Source organism: Squalius cephalus (assembly GCF_949319135.1).
Source record: "Squalius cephalus genome assembly, chromosome: 6".
Lineage (NCBI taxonomy): Eukaryota > Metazoa > Chordata > Actinopteri > Cypriniformes > Leuciscidae > Squalius > Squalius cephalus.
In genome coordinates, this window is record NC_137127.1 from 34,967,655 (window position 1) to 34,988,380 (window position 20,726).

The 20,726-nt window shown below is 38.3% G+C and overlaps 3 protein-coding genes across 4 annotated transcripts in view; all 3 read right to left on the bottom strand.

Annotated features, from left to right (window-relative positions):
* The window catches only part of dusp22a (dual specificity phosphatase 22a), an 81,349-nt gene extending 66,319 nt beyond the window's left edge, over nucleotides 1-15,030 (bottom strand). Inside the window, exons 1-2 of the mRNA XM_079874244.1 lie at nucleotides 14,641-15,030; nucleotides 2,109-2,142 (exon numbers count right to left, since the gene is read on the bottom strand). Coding sequence (XP_079730370.1) covers nucleotides 2,109-2,142; nucleotides 14,641-14,661 — 55 coding nt within the window. The 5' untranslated portion in view covers nucleotides 14,662-15,030. The remainder of the gene's footprint in view (nucleotides 1-2,108; nucleotides 2,143-14,640) is intronic.
* The window catches only part of gse1b (Gse1 coiled-coil protein b), a 486,478-nt gene that overhangs the window by 140,721 nt on the left and 325,031 nt on the right, over nucleotides 1-20,726 (bottom strand). The window lies entirely within an intron of this gene.
* cox4i1 (cytochrome c oxidase subunit 4I1) lies at nucleotides 15,899-19,292 on the bottom strand. Of its 2 annotated transcripts, none has more exons than XM_079874198.1 (5): nucleotides 19,115-19,292; nucleotides 17,991-18,067; nucleotides 16,571-16,735; nucleotides 16,350-16,481; nucleotides 15,899-16,208 (listed from the first exon to the last, which is right to left on the bottom strand). In XM_079874198.1, the coding sequence occupies exons 2-5, from the start codon at nucleotides 18,064-18,066 to the stop codon at nucleotides 16,072-16,074; spliced, it is 510 nt and encodes a 169-aa protein (XP_079730324.1). In that variant the 5' UTR covers nucleotide 18,067; nucleotides 19,115-19,292; the 3' UTR covers nucleotides 15,899-16,071. The 2 variants fall into 2 exon arrangements, with proteins under 2 accessions (XP_079730324.1, XP_079730323.1); XM_079874197.1 differs by lacking the exon at nucleotides 19,115-19,292 and adding an exon at nucleotides 18,875-18,966.

Here is a 20,726-nt window from a genome sequence, read left to right on the forward strand (position 1 = left end):
GGGGTTTAATTCTCAGGGAATGCATGAACTGATAAAATGCATACGATCTTAACTAAATTATATGGTGTTCTGAGTGGTTGCTTGGTGTTTGCTTACTGGTTCAAGCGCAAAGAGTTACCTCTGTACAGATAAAACGTTGTCAAAATGATTCCAGTTCACATGGATGCGTGGAAGCGACAAAACATTCTGTATTATGAATTTTTAAGTCCAGACAAGTAATTCAGTGAGGTCAAATTGTAAAGAAAGACTACACGCCTGCGCACATATATATTCAAACGCGTATACCTATAGACTAGACACATAGTACGCATGTGCACGCAGTCTGTGTTTTCACGGATTCACGTTTTTGAAGTTTACGTGGCGATGATACCGCTTTTTCACCGCTTTTTCACCGCTTGCACCTTGGAATCTATTTCAAGGTTTGCGTTCTCGAGCCACCAGGCACTGTTGTTGTGCAGATGAGCAGGTAGGAGAGCATTAAAGGACAAGTTCGGTATTTTACACTTAAAGCCCTGTTTACAGACCGTTTCTGATGAAATAGAACGGTTAAGATTAAAATTTGGACACATGCTGCTGTCCCGAGAATTTTAGGTTTATTTCGCTTCTCCCCCCCACTTACACAATGGCAGTCTATGTGCACTGGAACAATCCTTCCTAAAATGCATTAAACTTTCGTTTACAAAGACGTGAAACTCACCGAGTGGTCAGGGGTGTTCACTGATATGCTCACACAAAAATCGCTGCAGAAGATGCTTTCCAACAGGTTTTATCGTAGTTTTTGTCCAACTCCATTGATTTGTATTGAATGTGCTGTGTGAGGTACGGTATTACTCCGCCGCTTCTTCTTCTGCTTCTTCTGTGTATTCAATGAAATGCCAGCGGTTTGCTTGCAATTGGCAAAGGTGCATTATCGCCACCAACTGGGCTGGAGTGTCTATTATTCAAGCTCTCAACGGAAGAATGTTCGGGTGTGAGACGTTTGGAAAAATAGATCCACAGTTTTACAACGAATGGTAAAACACCTGTTGGAAAGCATCTTTTTCAGCGATTTTTTTGTGAGCATATCAGTGAACACCCCTGACCACTCGGTGAGTTTCATCTCTTTGTAAACGAAAGTTTAATGCGTTTTAGGAAGGATTGTTCCAGTGCACATAGACTGCCATTGTGTAGGTGGGGGGGAGAAGCGAAATAAACCTAAAATTCTCGGGACAGCAGCATGTGTCCAAATTTTAATCATAACCGTTCTATTTCATCAGAAACGATCTGTAAACAGGGCTTTAAGTGTAAAATACCGAACTTACCCTTTAAGGGTTTTCTGTTAGAACAGTGTCATGTAAGCGGCCCCTTAGTTAATAACTAATGATCTTTACAATGGAAGTGAATCAATCAAAACTAACTTTAGCTGGACAATAATTTTATCCTAGAGCTGTTGTAAATCCTAAACAATCTGTTACAGTAATTTCCTATTATCACTGTAAAGCTGCTTTGAAACAATCCATATTGTTAAAAGCGCTATATAAATGAAGGTGACTTGACTTGATTCCTCTGTTCTGTGTTTTTTTTGTTTTTGTTTTTAAACAGGTGATTCTCCAGAGGTTCAAGATTTAGCTACTCCATGTCAATCTTTCTAGCTTGTTGCGTCAACTAACCTATGCTATGCCACTTTGGATGCATCAAAGTAGTTGGAGCAATTTTTCTCTATTTACAGATTTGACGAGATACACACGGGCGAGTGGCGTAGTACGCAATTTTGCGCGAAAAGTGGAAGAAGGATTGATGGTATATTGATTATTTAAATTTTGTTAAATAAAAGGTTACATAGTGCACCTTTAAACAATTTAATATATTGATCATAAATACAGGGTACAACAGGCTTATCTTAACAACCACTTTTGATGATGGAAATTTGGCTGATTCTTGACGCCATGGCAGACAGCAACATTAAAATTTAACTTAGAGAAGTTCATTAACTCAGTTAATTAATGGGTATTAGAGCTGGTATGGAATGTTTACAAGTGTACATAGACATACTGTATAGATTATGATAAAATATATTGTTTGGCTTCATGACAACACACAATTAAAAAATAGTTAAACATTCTGCTTACCTCTTATATTTCCTAGATAGAGACCATCAACAACCTATGCACAAAATAAACAATATTTATTTAGAATTTACATCACATATAATAAGAAATACTGAACTTTTGGATTTACGGTCAATAACATAAAATAGATGCCACAATAAAGAAAAGGAAAACTCTTTAAAAACATCTATTATATATTCTTATGGTTTTGAAAAAAAATATCATTTTCAATTAAAATGGTTTCAGTTTAAAACATTTTTAAATGTCAGGAAAAAAGTAATATATTTTTATGACATATTTTCCTTTGATTACATGTGAGTGAAGGGGAGAGCGGGGCACAGCCTAATGCTTTTTGACTTTCTCAGTTTGTGTAAATCTACTGCAGGGTTCAGAGTTTTTCTTTTTTTCCAAATTAATTTCGCACATGTCTGGTACAAATATGTTGTCTTGTTTCATTAACACAGTATACTTCTTTCAGATTTTTTCATATAAAATAATAGAATTTTATTTTTATTTTTAGAAATTCTAAATAAAATATTTTTGGAGTATGACAATGAACACTGCAAGTTATACAGTTGCAGAGCTGAACACAACACAACATTGAACACAATGCTGTAAATTTCTTGAAGTAATAATTTCTGAACATTCAGGTTCTTCCTCTCAGTCTTTATTCACCTGTTTCTCATGGTTAATCAATAGAAATTCATAAAAGTTAATTATGCCAATTGCATCGGTAACTGAATGGAACAACATAGTTCTAGCGGGGTACGTTTTAACACAGTTTTAGAACGTTCCCCATCTGCATAACTGGGATTTAAGCCTGGTTAGTGTCTTCTGCTAGTTAGCAAAGCATTAAGAAACTATCTCAACTGTTAAATATATAAGATTAAAATAATATTAGATTTGTCTAATTTCAAATAAACACAAAAAAACAGAGATGAAAAATTTACTTAAGTAGGAAATTTACTTTTCCTATGGTTAAAAAAATGTGCATGGTATCTTTCTAAGATTTCTGAATTTTAGAGCATTTTTTCTCTATATTGATATAGCAACTAGTAAACACTCTTTTTGTCATGCTAGCATATACTACATGCACAATGCAATGGCGCCAGTATGCTCACCACACACCAGACACTGTAAAAAAAAATATCAAAGTTTTACAGAAAATAGCTCTTATTTTTTACAGTCATTTTCTTTTATTTTTAATTGTACGCAAAACTCCGTAAAATTACAAACTGTATAAAATTAACAACACTGCTGTTATTTTAAGTATTATGTCATTAATGGCAAATTACAGTAATTATCTTATTTATACAGTATTTTTTCTGTTTTCTTGAATTAAATACAAATGTAGGTAAAATTAAGAGAATAATGTTGATGATAATTCGTGAAATAACCACCAGATGGAGTAATGGGACAGTTGGCACTATTGTTCACACTGCAAAGTAAAAAAAAATTAAAAATTAAAAAATGAATGGCAGCAACAGGTGCCAAACCAAACCTGTAAGATTAAAGTAAAATATCCTAATTTTAAAAAGTGCAAAACCTTTTACAGAAATTTTCAACACAAATTTTACAGAAAACCTGTTATTTTACAGGTATTTCCTGAATTATTAGAGTAAACACCTTCACCTAAAATAAAAAAATAAAAAAAATACCTTAAATGACTAGCATCAACAGAACATTAAACACAAACAGATCTCTCAAGGTTTAGATGTTAATGTTTTATTGAAAATAGTAAAGTTTGATCAGTGTTTGCTTTATCTGGGCTCTTGACCCATGACTTTTTAACATTAAATTTTTCTCTGGCTGCCTTGACTGTGTTTCTCATTTTTTTATTGTAAAAAAGCTAGATGCTGGTTACTTATTGGTGATGATATAGTCATCATGTGATGGCTTGATTCACTGATCTCATCCAGAGTCAAATCTCTGATTAAATTATTTAAGGGTCAAAGAAAACATCTAAACTCTGTTAATTCTCTGTTAATTCTCAAAAAGATTTTTGTTTGAAAGAAATAAAATGGATTGTAATAAGTGTAGATGCTGAGATCTTGAGAGATCTGTTAGTGTTTAAAGTTCTGTAGGGTTTCTGTATTGTCTGATTTTGTGGATCACCATTGTGCTCAAGAGTAGAGCCTGTGCTTCAGTCGAGAATGGTCCATTGATTAAAAAACATTGATGTTATGCTGCAGCTGCATGTTGCTTTATTTAAAGAAAGTAACTGTGTAGTCACTAGTGCAGTGATGTCTATAGTTGCATTAACTCATGGATTTGTGTTATTGCTAGCTAATGGTTGACTGCAAGAAATTGACATTTTACAATGAAGGTTTTTGGTCATAATAATTCAGGAAATACCTGAATTTTTTCTGTAAAATGTTTAATCCAAATTTCTGTAAATTTTTGGTCATTTTATTCAAATTAGGATATTTTACTTTAATTTTACGTTTTTTGTTTGGCAGACATTTGACCATTTTTTATGATTTTTTTTTTTTTTTTACAGTGAAGGTGTTTGAGCATAATAATTCAGGAAATACCTGTAGAATAAGAGTTTTCCTGTAAAACATTTAATATAACTTTCTGTAAACGTTTTTGCACTTTATTTAAATTAGGATTACTTGATTTATGGTTTTGTTTAGCAGCCATTGCTGCAGACCAGAGGGTAAACACCCACTGCTGGCCTCACTAAACACCTCCAAGCCCAACCCTGCTTATAGCTTTAGTTGGCAAACAGTCTTGAGCTACAGGGTGATACGGCTGCTGGGTCCACTATAAGGAAAAAAAGTATTGGGACACTCTTCTTAATTATTGAATTGAGGTGTTTCTATCAGATTCATTGCCACGGGTTTATAAAGTCCAGCACCTAGATGCGATCTGCATCTAGAATGGGTCATTCTGAAGAGCTCAGTGAATTCAAGCATGATACTGTGATAAGATTCCACCTTGCAATAAGTCAGTTCGTGAAATTTCATCCCTATTAGATATTCCACAACCAATTGTACGTGAACAGGAAAGCGTGTGTTTGAGATTGTCACCAAGAACAATGCCAAGTGTCGAATGGAGTGATGTAAATCTCGGCCCCACTGGACTGGAGAAGTGGAAACGTTCTGTGGAGTGATGAATCAACGTTTCTGTTCAGGATTTAAACGAATCCTGTAAGGTGATTTACTAAGGTTTGCGCTAGTCGATTAACTGGTATTTGCGCCATTAATTAATGCCCAAAAAAAACATGTCTTAAACCAGACGCTAATTTGCGCTGCTCTTGGTTGATTGTGTTGGTTATTATGGAAATGATCCAGCTGTGTTCTTTCATTTGCGTGTCGTCAGTAGATCACAAGCTGAACTTTCCACTCTCTTCAGCGCTTTTTTGGAATTGCGCTCTCTCACGCTAATTTGCCCTGTTTACTTGACTGTAGAGCCCTGACCTAAACACCATCGAACACCTTTGGGATTAAATGGAATGAAGATTGCGAGCCAGGCCTTCTTGTCCAACATTAGTGCCTGACCTCACAAATACTCGACTGGATGAATGGGCAAAATTCCCACAGAAACATTCCAAAATCTTGTGGAAATCCTGCCCAGAATAGTGGAAGCTGTTAGAACTGCAAAGAGGACAAACTCCATATATGGCTTGGCCATTTAAACCTCTTTCATCCCACTATACATGAATAATCCACCTATTATCTTGTCTTGTTAGGAAAAAAAAAAGAAGAAATAAAAACATTTTTTGGGACCTTATGTGTATTCTTTAAAAAAAATGATATAAGGGGATAGAATAGCTCCTGCAGCAGGTGGATTATAGCAACATGTAGAGTCAAGCTACATCACACAATTTAAAAAATTAATACTACAATTTTACTTAAAGCTCACTTTAAAACACCATTGAGTATTTGTATATTCCGGTCACGTTTTAAAATGGTTTTAAGTCAAAAAAAGATGTTGAAATATGTTATATTTAGCATTTTATATTAAGCTAAATGCTACACTTTGCCTAACATGCATACTGTAAACATTCTTTATTCATATGAAAATACCCCAAATCGCACGAAAATCACACACAAACCACATATACTCGAAATCGTGCATTTATTAGCTTCTTATTTCAGATGGAGATATGTGTCTTTAGCTTTGTCTTACTCGGGGCTCAGAATGAGGAATTAAACAGGACAGCGTCATGCAGAAGGGCAGGATTATGGTCACATTGAATTACGTGAGATGATTTGACAGCTGTACAGCGAATGAGAGAGCGCTGAGATTATAACTGACACAAATCAGGAAGAGGAGAGACAGATCTCGCTGTGTTCGCTGTCTGAGCTCTTCAGATCACATAATTCAGTGGAAAATTAATAGAAATGTTATTCTGTGTGATGAAATATTTTAGAAACTTGATAATAAATCATTATTTCTCCAAATATGCGCACCATTGGACTAAGAGCCCTGGTGGATGCTGTATATTGCTGTGAACACAAATAAACCAGAGACGTGAATGACTGATTTATGAGTGATGATTTCTATTCAAAATAACAAACAATTAATTATTTTGCACTCCTGGCATAAATTAAGAAATTAATGTCACTGCAAACAAGTTTTATCATAAACAGTGGTCAAATATCGAAGCTGGAGTCTTACATCTTTCTAATAGGGCTGTCACTTTTGTGAAAAAATCCTGTTCGATTTTTGAGACATATGTGTTCATTGAATCGATTGTAAAATCGATTTTCCATGTCTAAAGACGTTTCCATTTTAAACGCCAAATATGGGCAAATCCACGGACAACTAACAGGCATTAGGACGAACGTAAAGAGGGCGCTTGAGACGCGCACAAGTCAGCAATATTCCTGATGATTTATTGGCGTGAAGTTTCGTGCACAATGACAAACAGGACAAACATTCTCGAAAAGCAATAAGCAGAGTGGACTGCCATAACATCAATGAAAAACATTACTGCAGTCTTCAACATGCCTGTGTTTACGGTTAGAAAAGTCAAACAAATGTTGCCTACGTAGGCGAATGTTGACCGTAGCCTGAATCTGTATCTGTATGCATGAGTTTTAAAACACGGCAGAATTCACATTTTTGTAGTAAAAATAGAAACATTATGCAGAAGTAATGTGTGTTTGTCAGAGCTGTGTGATGCGCGTTCGCTGCGGGCGTATCGTGACAAGCTGGACGCGTTCCGAGAAAAGACCGTTAAAATCGATTCCCTATTTTCGTTTTCGAAACTTGTGTTGGTTGGTCCGATCAATTGTGCAATCGATTTTCGAACGTAAAGTGGCAGCCCTACTTTCTAATAATGCTCAGTTTGTCCAGATCAAGTAAGAGTGTGATGTTTTAACGAGTAATGAATGTTGAACAACAATAATCTGGGGCCGTCTGAGATCTTTGCCAGGAACCGAGGTTACATTAGTAACCGAGTATGTTCCCTTTCGAGAACGGTCACTTTGTATTGTGTAGCTAATACGCAGTGGGGACGCAATCTAAAACGCCGCACAATTAGCAACTGGCTGCATACAACTGGAGCCTAGGGAGACCCCGAGGCTCACAGAAACAAGCCACAACAAACCCCAACATAGTGACAGTAACCAGACGTGAGTCGGGTTTCATGAATAAGGGGCTGGAACATAAGAGCCAGGCTCGCTCCAAACATAAGTCCCAGGACAATTGTGCTTATGGACAGTAATAGGTAGATTGATAAGACCAGACATCGTCAGGTCTAATTATCATACTGAGAGGACTTGAGCCTGCAGGCAAGGAACCTCCATATTATAAAATCTCGCAAATGTGGACGGCGAGGACCAGCTGGCCACTGCACATACAGTATGTCTTGAATTGGTACACCACTAGACCAAGCCCACAAAGAGGCCATACCTCTCGCAGAATGGGCTCTAGCGCCTATGGGGCAAACCTGACCCATGGCCTCATATGCTAGAGAGATGGCGTCCACTATCCATCTAGTGCCTCTAAGCCTCTGCTTCGTGACCGGAGCCCCTTTGGTGCGGCCATTGAAGCAAACAAAGAGCTGATCTGACTGCCTAAACGGCGCAGAACGCTCCAAGTAGACTTTTAGAGCCCTGACAGGACAGAGCAAATTAGCCAGAACCGGGGGACCTGATACCCTTGAGTTGTGTTTTGTGCACATTTTCTCGCCTGGGCTGTGACAGGCCCGACACAGAGATAGAGTGACAACTGAGGGAGGGCCGCCTAGTGAAGGGGGACCAATTACCCATGTGTTGTGTGTGTGAAACATACTCTTTTTATGCTTTATTTGGGTCGCTGTTAAAACAGCGTTTGTTTGTATAGGCCCGTGCAGTGCAACGGGCCCATTGACTACAATTTAAAAATCTCCAGCCGCCTGAACTGAACAGGGAGCTGCGCAATTTAAATAAGCTATTTTCGAGGGCGGTCCGGCTAGAGCGAGACTCGGACCCCCTCTCTTTCCTCCTGTGGCTAGGAGGGCTTCGGCGACTCGGGGTCCAACACAACGGGTCTTGGCGGCGAGGCAGCGGGTAGCGCTTAGCTGATCTTGAGCGATGATGGGTATCAGCATCATCACAGGGTGGGCTGAGAGACCCGAGGTGCTGGTTTCGCTGGCTGAGGAGGCGGCGTACTCTTGTGGCGGCTTGAGGCAGAGCTGGAGCGCTTAGGCAGGATGTGCTTCATAGCTTGTGAAGATTTCTGTGCCTCGGTGAATCTCTCGGAAAACCCCACAGCCGAGACAAAGAGACTGGAAATAGGCGAATCGAGGAAAGTCGTTTTATCCGCCTCATTGATGTCCGTAAGGTTCAGCCACAGATGGTGCTCGAGCACGACGAGGTTAGCCATACCTCTGCCGATCGCTTGGGCGGTGGCCTTTGTACTAGGTCTGTGGCGCTGTGCAGGTCACGGAACGCCTGGAGAAGCTTGGCCTGAAACACCTGCAACACCGCCATGGTGTGCAGAGCCGATGCAGCCTGACCAGAAGCAGAGAAGGCACATCCAGCGAGGGCTGAAGTGCTTTGGCAAGGCTTTGAAGGGTGAACCGCTCTGGATCTCCAGCCGACAGCAACAGCATGGGCGGGCATAGATGGGCGGTGACTGCTTCTTCGAGCAGAGGCAGCTTCTCATAACCTTTTTCCGCTGCGCAGTCAACAGAGGAGAGCGTGGCGGAGGTAGAAGCGCTCGTGCATGCTGAGTACGGCACGCGCCATGATTTCGTGAGTTCGACGTGGACCTCAGGCGCTGGCTTGTGACAGGGGGCCTGCTGGCACCCTGGCAGAAACCATCCATCCAACCGACTTCTAGGTGGCTCCTCAGGCGAGGGCCGAGGCCCATTCGAGACCGAGGTCTGAAATGGGCGCAGCGAGGATACGCAGCATCTCAGCATCCGAATTAGTTCTGGTAGCAGCAACGAGAGAGGGCGAGGTCAACCGAGCCCGACCACTCTTCCTCAGATGCAGCAATGGAGAGGCTTTCGTTGCGTTCTTCGTCCGATCTGCCGAAAGAGACAAGACCTGCCGCTTGAAGAGAGGGGCGTTGGTCTGCCTGAGTGAACAGGACCGGCGAAGGAGACTGAGATGGAGAAAGTGAGGCACGTGGGGACGTGGCCGGCGTGGGCTAGCTTAATTCCATGTGCTCAGGCTGCCGTTGGCTGCCGTGCCTCTTCTTCTGCGGCTGAAGTAGTGCCGGAAAGGGAAGTGCAGGAGGAGCGGTCTCGCCGTCTCGAAAGAGAGCTAGCCGTGTCCGCAGCGTTGAGATGGGCAGGCTCTCGCAGTGAGAGCAGCCCGCGGCAGAGAGTGCAGCTTCAGAGTGGGTGGGTCCCAGGCACGTGGCGCCCGAGTGCCCATCTTCCTCGTGTAGGCGTGCTCCACACGAGGTGCACGAGGGGCGAGGCATTTGAAACAACGCTCGCTAAATTAGTTTCTTTTAGAACTGAGTGTTGCAGCGGTGAACACAACAGTAGCAATAAAAGGATATAGCGTTCTTTCTCGTCGGATGGCCTCAGGAGAGCAGTGACAGAAGAGGAGCGGCTTCGAGGTGAGTTGAAGGCGCTGTCCGCTGTATGTAATACTTGCTCTAGCTGTTCTAGCTTGTTTCGACGGCGAAGCTTCAGAGGAGGTCAGAGACGTGAAGAGTCGCTGAAGGAGAGAAAATCTGCTATATTGGCCAGAATGGGTTTACTTTATAGTCTAAGGCCACGGCCATTTAGTTGCACTCTGACGTGTTGGGCGCCAAATCATTGATTGGGTCGCTTGGCCATAGGTTGTGCAGTTGCCGCAGCACAGCCAATAAGCGAGCTAGACGCTCTGCTGTGTTCGCTGTGCAGCTGCACTGCGTTTTAAATTATTACCTTCAATATTTCTCGAGGAAAGGAGTTTCCCCACTGCGTATTAGCTACGCAATATGAAGTGACCGTTCTCGAAAGGAAACACTATTTTTATCAAGTGGCTAACATAACATAATCAGATGCTGCTTTATTTTTAGTAACATGCAGCATTTTCTTCATCATACAATTTGTTTTAAAATTAATTGCATGCCATTTAGCAACACAAACCATCCAGCATTTATTAATAATATTCTAATATCGATCTAGCTTACTGCAGTGAGCAACAAGTGTTTCATAGCAGCCGCCGAGCGAACGTACAGAGTAACGTTATAACATAATTTTCAACGTACAAATGTAAATGATAAACAGTGCTGCGTTACCCCACACACGCTTGACCTGAAGAAGCATTAGCGGTGTAATATAATAAAAGTTCCGCTGCTCTCAAGCTGTGTCTCGTGTTCGTCTCTCATTAGCAATAGCTCCAGCGGCCTCGTTCCACTCCCACAGCACTCGGGGATGCTCTTCTTCATACTAGAGTAACGTTAACAATCTCATCCATGAATATTGTTTCTGCCCGAGTCTCGTCGGATTCTTTTCCACCGGCTGTGAGGTGAAAACAACAACTCCCATGATTCCACGGTCAATCTCTGCGTCATCAAGCTATGCCTTTGTTTTGAATAGGTGACCTCTAGTGTCAAAAAACTACATACTGTGCCTTTAATGTCTATGTATTTAGAATGCAATGACATTACAGTCCCTGTTGGTCTGGTGTCCCAATACTTTTGTCCATATACTGTATCTTAACTATCAAATTGTAACTGGCTTCCTACCAATGTCTTTTTCCCTTTTCAGTTATTTATTTATTTATTTATTTTCAGAACATGTAGCCTAAGTGTTCTGTTTTTATACTTTATAATTTATACTTAATACACACAAACCAATAATAAAAAAATAGAAAAAAGTTGGTAAAAAGTAATTTCAGATGCTTGTCATAGCCACTTAAAGCATGAATTGCATATTTAACTAATAAAAAAACTAACAACAAAAATGAGTCACGTAAACACGTTATATGCCCGTTGTTCCGTTTTACATGCAAACCAATAACCCAACACAGAAGCACGAAGCGGCACTGGCCAAATAAATCTATTATGTAATACACTGATTCTTGAGAGTCGGGACAAAACACGTTTTAAAAAACTTTTTTTTTAAAATACACACTATATCAATTAGAGTTGTATGTTTCTGCAGAGAAAGGTCTTAGCTATTTAACCATGTAAGGGAACAGGTTCTAAATAAAAACACATTTTTAAGAAATAAACATGTTTCCCTTCAGAACTGGATTTGTGTCAACTCTGTCAGACACACTAAAAAGTATACAATTTTAATTCTTCAAATCCAACAAGAATCTAAAGTTCTGGGGCCGTATTCACAAAGAATTTTAAGGCTAAAAGTAGCTCCTAATTGGTGAATTTAGGAGCAACTCCTAAAAATAATGGGCGTGTCACTCCTAACTTTAGGACTCCTAATTTTTTTCACTAAGAGTAATTCACGAAGCATTTTAGCCCTAAAAGTAGCACCTAAGTCTGGGACAGCTTAAAAGAAGTCGAGAGGACTCCTAACTCACTAAGACCTATTCACAAACCGCTTTTGGTGGCATTTCACGTTGCGATGTTTTGAAATGCGTATGCGGCGGCTACAGGAACTTCCAATCGCGAGGGAACAATTTTGCATTGTAGGCATAACTAGGGATGCAATAACGCCACCAACAACAACCAACTAGGCTACTCATTGCATGTAAACTAATTGTAACGTATCATTGTTAATTAGATTAAAATGTTCTTCTCTTTGCAAACGTAGGCAGAGGCATATAGTGACAGATTAATTCAATAATGTTGCAAAGATATTGCATCAATCCATATGTTTCATTAGGCTACTAGGCTATTTGTTTTGCCTTACTCTTTATTCATGTAGGCTATTTATTAAGTTATTCATCATCTTCCGTCCTTCGCACTACTTGTGTAGCGCACGCATTCTCAGACCTGTCACTCATCATCGTAGGGGAGGTGTTTGGAATCATTCCCGCGTTACAATCATCAGCCAATCAAGGTGGTCACTTCAGTCAAGCTCGTGCATGAGTAATGACGTCATCCATAGCAACGAAGACTCACTCTTAGTTTAGGAGTTGTCATTTTTCTTTACTAAGAGTAGGTCTGAAAGGTGTTGTGAATAACTTTTAAGAGAAAACTCCTAGCTAAAATATTTTAGTGCGATTTAGGAGTACTCCTAGTGGTAAGATAAAATGCTTTGTGAATACGGCCCCTGAAGTATATTGTAATAGTGTTTAGTTACTCTGATATGTAAAAAAAAATCCAATATATAAACTTAAGTTGTGATTTCACACTATTCTGAAAACTCAGATTTCTAAACATTTGCATTTTCAAACTTTGATTTTATTTTCAATATTGTAAAAACAAATTCCTTAAATAAATAAAACATAAGAGGATGTAGGTCAGATGGTCCTTTATTACAAAAACAACATAAACTGAAGGAAGATTTTTTTTTTTTTGAAGACAAAAAATTAACAAAAACATACATACATCCAATGCTGTTGACAAAGATCTGACGGTGTTGACAAAAAAAGTTTGAATGTTTTACCTCAGATTTGTGAAATGTTCACCTGTTTGTCATGATATGTTCTGGCAATAAAGAGTAGTTTAAAACTACAATTAACGCTCTGTTTTCTACAACTTTCACTTAGGAGCAAAAATCTGCCTTTAAACTTGAAAGAAATAAAGATTTGACATTTATTGTGATAATTATCGATATCGACTGATATAAAAAAAATATCGTGATAATTATCGATATTGACTGATATAAAAAATGTATAGTGATAATTTTTTTTTGGCCATATCGCTCAGCCCTACACTGGCTTCTCATATCTCTATCTCTGTCTCTACAAATAATATATATATTAAAGTGCTGGCAAAGTTACACGTTACACAATAATAAGCAGACCACTGCCTGCCCATTATCTACAAGTCAGATGCGTATGGTTAAATAATGTAATGCATGCTATGTATGAGCATTTATGTGTAAATAAAACCCTGAAATAACAGTTTAACCCTTCACTATATTAACAAATAATATTATATTCGCACATTAAGAGGTTATTGGTGGATTTGTCAACTCCGTCAGCTTACAGGTCAACTCCGTCAGACATAGAACCTGACGGAGTTGACGTAAGGGCATGTATTTTCCTGCCAAAACATGTATTGTACACTGCAGCTAGGTAGTTTTTCCTCAGTTGCTAGCTGTCCCAATAACCTCACTAAAATGCTTAAATTCAATCCACTATGGTTTAAAAAAAGTATCTTAACAGGAAGATGGTATTGCCATGGTGCAGCTGTGACCATAGGAATATTGACATTGTTTGTCTAAAATATAAAACGTACCAGAGCATGTGTGGGAGTGAGCACTGTATTCACCACAGGCAGGGAGATGAAAAGGGGTCCTCAGGGATATAGCTGACCATGCTATTTCCTTATTTAAAGAGCTTTATGAAAAAATCTGACAGAGTTGACAGAAACTGACACAACTTTAATAGGCAGATTTGTATGGAAAATATTGTTTGATGTTCACTTCATGCATTGTTTTTTATATTTATACCCCTTATTTTTTATTTGATATGTTTTCACAATTGTAGAGCTTTTTTAAAGTTTTTTGGGATGGTTAATATTGTGACCTCTTGCTGAGGACAATTGCAATAACATGGACCTTCTAACCACAGACCATACATTTAAACAAATTTTCCCCAAAAAGATAAAAAAGTTTATTCTAAAAATCGGATAGGTATACAATTCCTTTAGATTTAACTTTGTAAGTATGTCAATCATGATGAATTTCTTAATTTTTGCTATAAATTAGACTTTTCTATGTGGGACATGTTTTGTCCCGACTCTCAAGAATCAGTGAATAACAATATTGGAGATTGCTCGGTGCGTGTACCACACTTTTTACATTGAAAGGTTGAAAAGTAAGTAGTAAAAAGTACGCGGATGAAGGATAACTGCGATCACAAGGTAAATGTAAAACAGATTGGTGTAATCTCTATATCAGAATCGGTTTACAGCTTTTCGTGTCATGCGTATCTTTAAATGTCACATTTATAAATAAAGATGCTGACATTCGACACAAACAGACACGACTGTTAACGCGTAACATGCAATGATTTTTAAACATGTTAACGCTGGTTACCTTATTCATTCCGTTGCCCATGATTCACTGGTCATACGACTGTTATCGGTTTTCATGCAATAAGACCTCCGACTTAACATTGCATTACAGAGAAACGACACGTCACTAAAACAAATATTTCGCTACTTTCAGTGGTATTAAACCAAATTAAATTCGATGAGAATTTAAATGAAAACAGTTGCTGTGACACGGCTTCCGGAGTTGTCTTTTTTTTTTCTAGTTCTTCCGGAATTCTGTCGAAATCAAAACATCAAATATTTCGACGTCATATAACCCTTTCATGACTGTGACAACGTGACCGAACTTAACTCGTCCACAATTGGGCATAAAATGTCATGGTATCTCAATAGGACAGAACTTGTCTCACTCAGACTACACCAAAAGCGTGGCAGACAAGTGGTTAAAAAAAAACTAAAAAAACTAAATAAAAAAACCTTAGACGTTCATGCAGTGATTAATTCTGGTCCTGGAGACCCACAGCACGGCACATTTTTTGTCTTCTATATTTTATCCACTTGATTTAGAATAGATATTCCGCTCATTAAGAGAGAACTCCGTAAACAGAGCATTTCAGATAAATGAGATAATAAATAAATAAATAAATAAATAAATAAATAAATAAATAAATAAAGTACTGTGGGTCCCCATGACCACGACTGAAAACCGCTGTACTAGCCATCTGCAGGTATAGATTTGAAATCTATACAATAGTACACGCAACTGTATTTTAATCCCATAGGCAAGCATTGTATTTTAATTAAATTATTCCTAAATAAATGTAGGATCCAGGACATTCAAATCTACCAAAAGCTGCTGAGTTAATGCATGGTAAATTCCACATGAAACAGAAGTTGTGATAGTCTTTTGTCCCTATTGTGATGTATATCCGAGTGATATTAACAGCTTCAAAAAAAAAAAAAAAATGTGTAGGACGGGAATTTATTTGTCCATCCAGAATTGATTGGATTATTTGTCATTGCTGCAATCTCGTGAGTGACAGGTTGTCCTCCCCTTGCTCAGGTAAACGTCATCAGAGTTGTTGTTGCAAGATGGAGGGTTAAGTTATTTTGATGAAATATTATAAGGGCACATGTATTATAAAAAAAAAAGTGCACTGATAATAATTTATAATAAATACATCAATATTTAATTAAAAATAAGAATTGTCTATTTTGATTTCATGGTGACTTGTTAAAATAATCTAAAAAATAAAAATATTGCACAAGTATGTGGACAGACAAAATGAGAACACAATCACTTTGATACATATTGGAATTTTATTTATGATACAGAACCATAAGAGGAAGCAATCTTCCAAAATCATTTTGAGGTAAAAGGTGGACAAATTGATAAATACAGACTTATCTGTTTATTGGATGATTGGTTAGACGGGGTGGGCCTGGTCCAACAGATCAACATGTACAGAACTATTTATTTCTTCCAAGCATTGTTTTCATAGTCCCATTTGGCTGAAAAGCCCTCCACAGGGTTGATCCTCATATCCAACATCCTCTGGAGCTCCTTCTGCTTGTGTTCGGGGTCAAAGGTACGTGGGACATCTCCATAAACTAAACGGAAGACAAAGGACATACAATAATTTGATGTTTCCACCTTCAATAACTGTACACAAGTATGATCCGGGATGAGATGATCATTTTTATGAGGCATGATAAAGTCTATACAATTTTTTATGTTTTTTTTTTACTTACCGTACTTCCTCTGCCACAATACAACTAGGCCAGTGAAGCCAATGAAAAAGAAAATTCCTGCAACTACTGATTTCCACTCTCCTGTTCCCTTTTCCATTTCAGCGAAGCTCTCTTTGAAGCTGATACGATACACTGAAATAAAAAAAATGTATGTAATTAATATATTAAAGTAGAAATTCAAAACCATCAAAGAAGTCTTCAAGAATAATTATATCACACACATGCAATCTTTTCCTCTTTGGACAGCACAGCCCAGGATCCCTTCTCTTTTTCCTTCAAAGACTTCTGTTCAGGACTCAGCTGCTGCACAAACTTGATGTCAGGAAGGGGGTTCTCCCGCCGATCAAAGTATGCTGGGAGTGTGTAGTCCTCAACCTTAGCAACTCCTGAGATGACAATTAAAACAATCACAATTCATACAAAGCATTCTTTTAGTTATACCTTTGTTGGTAAAATATAGGGATGTGACGGTAAGGAAATTGTTCCTTGCCGGCAATAAAAGAGTTTCCCCCTTTTTTCCACCTTGCTTTTAAATCACCTATGAAGCATGTCCACTGGCGCGAAGCGAGCGGAGCAGAGCAAACTTTTTTCAGTTCATTCCTATGGAAGTTGAGCTTTAAGCTCACAGGAATGAACTGAAAACACTCGCTCTCAACTCAACTTCCATAGGAATGAATTTAAAACACTCACTCTCCTCCGCTCACTTCGCGCCAGTGAACACGATTGCCCATACAGCCGTACGCATTTTACTCGAATTAGCAACAATTCGGGGGCGGCATTTGCTTGAATAATGGGTTCATTATTATTCTTAATGAAAAACACAAAAGAGTACAATGACAAACTATTTTACAAAAGCACAATGTTTTTTTAAATTATTATTATTGTGAGTCAGTGTACACAAATAAAAATGGACCCTTTACAGTTTCTTACTCTTCTCTGTATGACCATAAATGACAGAGTATTTTAAGTTGTTTCCACTGTTATAATGAGACAGAATCATTTGGCATTGAGCCGATTTGTGTCATGGAAGTCCAGTGATTAAATACGCATGTCCTGGAAATGGGAAGCTTCAGGTGCCACTTAGTTACTGTCTCCTAGTAGAAAGGTGAAGTAGGCTCAGAATGTAGATGGCACATTTTGTTTTAGCTCATCTCTCCGTGATTTCTTGAAAAATGTAATATTGAACCTTGTATATCCACCATTGTAACTGCATGTTAATGAACTCAAGCGTAAAGTTGAACTAATTCCTGCAAAAGGTCGTTTTTTTTTATTATTCAATTTATTTTGTACTTTTATAACGCAAGATATGCTTTTCAGTTTTCTAGCTAATTGTGACCAAATACCTTTTGTTTTTATCAGCCCTACAAAAAAAAAAAAAAACCTATGCAAGAGTGCAATTCTGTTGGAGGCTGTACTGTACCAACTACCTCAGAGGGGACTAAATGCCACTAGGTGGAACAAACTATAATTTGCACAACTGTATGTTCAAAACAAATGAAAAGAACCCTAGCATTTGGGATTTGTTGCTTATATATTTTATATATATATATATATATATATATATATATATATATATATATATATATATATATATATATATATACCAACTGAGGCAAGTGGAACGGTTTGCATGCAACTTACCATGCCCACCACGAAGGCAGATGGAAGTGGATAAGGCCCGTTTACCAACAAGACGAAGTGCTCTGGTTGCCAACATTCTGTGTGAGAGCAAAGATACAAAAAGTTAATGATAAACTACTATTCTTCTTTCTAGAAAATCACAACTAAAAAATAAACACTAAATAACTTCTTTAAAAGGAAACAAATTTAACAAAAATTACCAGTAACCAGTATGATCTGTATTTAAACTCATATTATGTGTACACTGTTGATGCATGTGTTTGTGGTCTCCTGTGAAACATTAAAAATGATGTGATAAGTCGTTCACTAAATAAAAAAAAACTGACAGGTCAATATTTTGTATTAAGCATCTAGTACTAACATATAAATGCAAAGGTATATGAATATGCTATACAAGTAGTTTGATTTTTTTTTTTCCTCGCTTCACCATGGTACTGCCACACAATTTATTGATATACCTTAAAAGGGGTAAGGGAGCACATACTAGGCTACATGGCCCGATTTGTCATGACACCGGCTAACTAACATTACAAGGTCATATATTTATTAGAAGTTTTTAAACAAAATAAGCATTACATTTAACACTATAATACACATAATAAATCAATGAACACCGTGAGTGTGTAACCTAAATTCTATTTTAATCTGTTTTAATACCGTGCTGGATAGATTAGGACACATGTACCGGTCTACTGCTAATGCTAAAATATAGCACCAGTCACCATCCGCAGCAACCTCAATGTCACTACCACAATTTCAAAAATTCTCAATCGCTCGCTCGACACACAAAGGAAAATAAACAAAGCTTTACTGATTCCGACATTGAAGAAACCACGGCTATCAAGATAAATCCGCAAAAATAAAAAGAATTATGTCTCACAGACCTAGCGCCTCCGTTTGTCGCTCGCTCAGGGTAGGATCAGGGTAGGATAGGATAAAGGAAGTGAGTCAGAGTCAGAGAGTGAGTGACGCGAACAGGAAATAGATGGGCAGATCATTATGGATGACGGATTGTTCAAATGTTCAAATCAAATATTTTACATCATATTGTGTTTTATATATTGTTGTGCATACGAAAAATGTATATAAAACATGTATAAATAAAAATAAAAATAATTGCTTACATTAAGATGATTACAGTTCCCTTCTCTGAAACCGACCTTATTCATTTCAGAGCAGCGCCATGACAGGTATTTTTGCAGTGTTTCAGCAGAACAATCCAAAAACACATCAAGAAACATTAAACTGCTGAAGAGATGTCTGTCCCTCACAGCCTCGCTTTCATTCCCGTAAAATGGCGCTGCTGTGAATAAGGTTGCGTCTCATTAGTAGGCTATTTATGTCTCTATAAGCTGCTGTACATAGGCTGTCCGTCATATAGGAACGGTCAAATCAGATCTGTGACTACTCGAGAGCAAATTGACTGTGCGTCTGCTACAGTTATTCACATAGCCTATATCTATATGCAATAGACGTTAGAAGACAACAGCATAGTTTATCATTAATGTGATAGGCTAATTCCTCATACTGCATATTGGGTTAGGCTTTACAAACACAAAGCACTTTCTCGCCTCTGAAAGGTTATACCAATTCGTCTGGGATTTTATACGTTGGTGGTTTTTACAGCCATAGACTGCACAATTCTGTGACATTTTTGATGACAATTCATTGATTTGTTAGTGTGAGTGATGGACAGCACCATGTTAAGGTTCATACAACCCCAAAACAATTTTTTTGAGATGTGAACAGATATAATTCGTTACATTTACATTTGTTACATTCAACGCCATATTGCACCAGAACACCCAACACACATCAGCTTATTGGTGGAGAGGAGACCGACTGATGAAGCTAATCAGTATAGCCTAGGGATGATTAGGAGGCCATGATGGACAGAGGCCAATGGGCAAATTTGGCCAGGATGCCGGTGTTAAACCCCTACTCTTTTTTCCGAAGGACATACTGGAATTTGTTAATGACCACAGAGAGTCAGGACCTCGGTTTAACGTCTCATCCGAAGGACGGTGCTCTTTGACTGTATAGTGTCCCCATCACTATACTGGGGCGTTAGGACCCACACACCACAGGGATAGCATCCCCTGCTGGCCTCACTAACACCTCTACCAACAGCAACCTGGATTTCTCAGGAGGTCTCCCATTCAGGTACTGACCAGGCTCAGCCCTGCTTAGCTTCGGTAGGCAACCAGTCTTGGTCTACAGGGTGATATGGCTGCTGGCTGGATATGTATAGGCTGCACCTTACTTAAAACACTAAAAGCACTCATACATTTTATCAAGAAGTGGAAACTTAAACAAAGAGTCCAACTCAAGCAAAACACAGAAACAGATCAAATGTAACATAAAGCCCCTTTTTAAAGCCTTTTTAAAAGAGAAATAAATCACCTTGAAAAATTAAGAGATGTGGAAATAAATGCCATTACAGTTAAGACTATATTTCAGAATGCACAGAAATAGTTAAGGGTGTATTCTTCTAAAATATTTGAGAGATACAGATTTTATTAGAAAGATTCATTTAATTTCATTCCCCTCTCATTTCATTTAATTTATTTATTCCTTTTGTTCATTGAGGCTTCACAGTAGGCTAGGTGGCGTAAATGCACCTTAACCGCTATAAAACACTTAAGAGGAGAAGACATGTCATGACAAATCGGTTCTCCCATGATCAGTTAATGATTATACTTAGTACACAACAAATTATACTTATTTATTTTTCAC

Excerpts from the sequence above, each read along its gene's own strand:
- cox4i1 (XM_079874198.1), bottom strand. The coding sequence starts at position 18,066 with ATGTTGGCAACCAGAGCACTTCGTCTTGTTGGTAAACGGGCCTTATCC. Across the intron at positions 16,482-16,570 it reads CAAAGAGGAAAAGATTGCAT|TGTATCGTATCAGCTTCAAA; the intron begins GTGTGTGATATA and ends TTTTTATTTCAG. Across the intron at positions 16,209-16,349 it reads ATTGTGGCAGAGGAAGTACG|TTTATGGAGATGTCCCACGT; the intron begins GTAAGTAAAAAA and ends TCTTCCGTTTAG.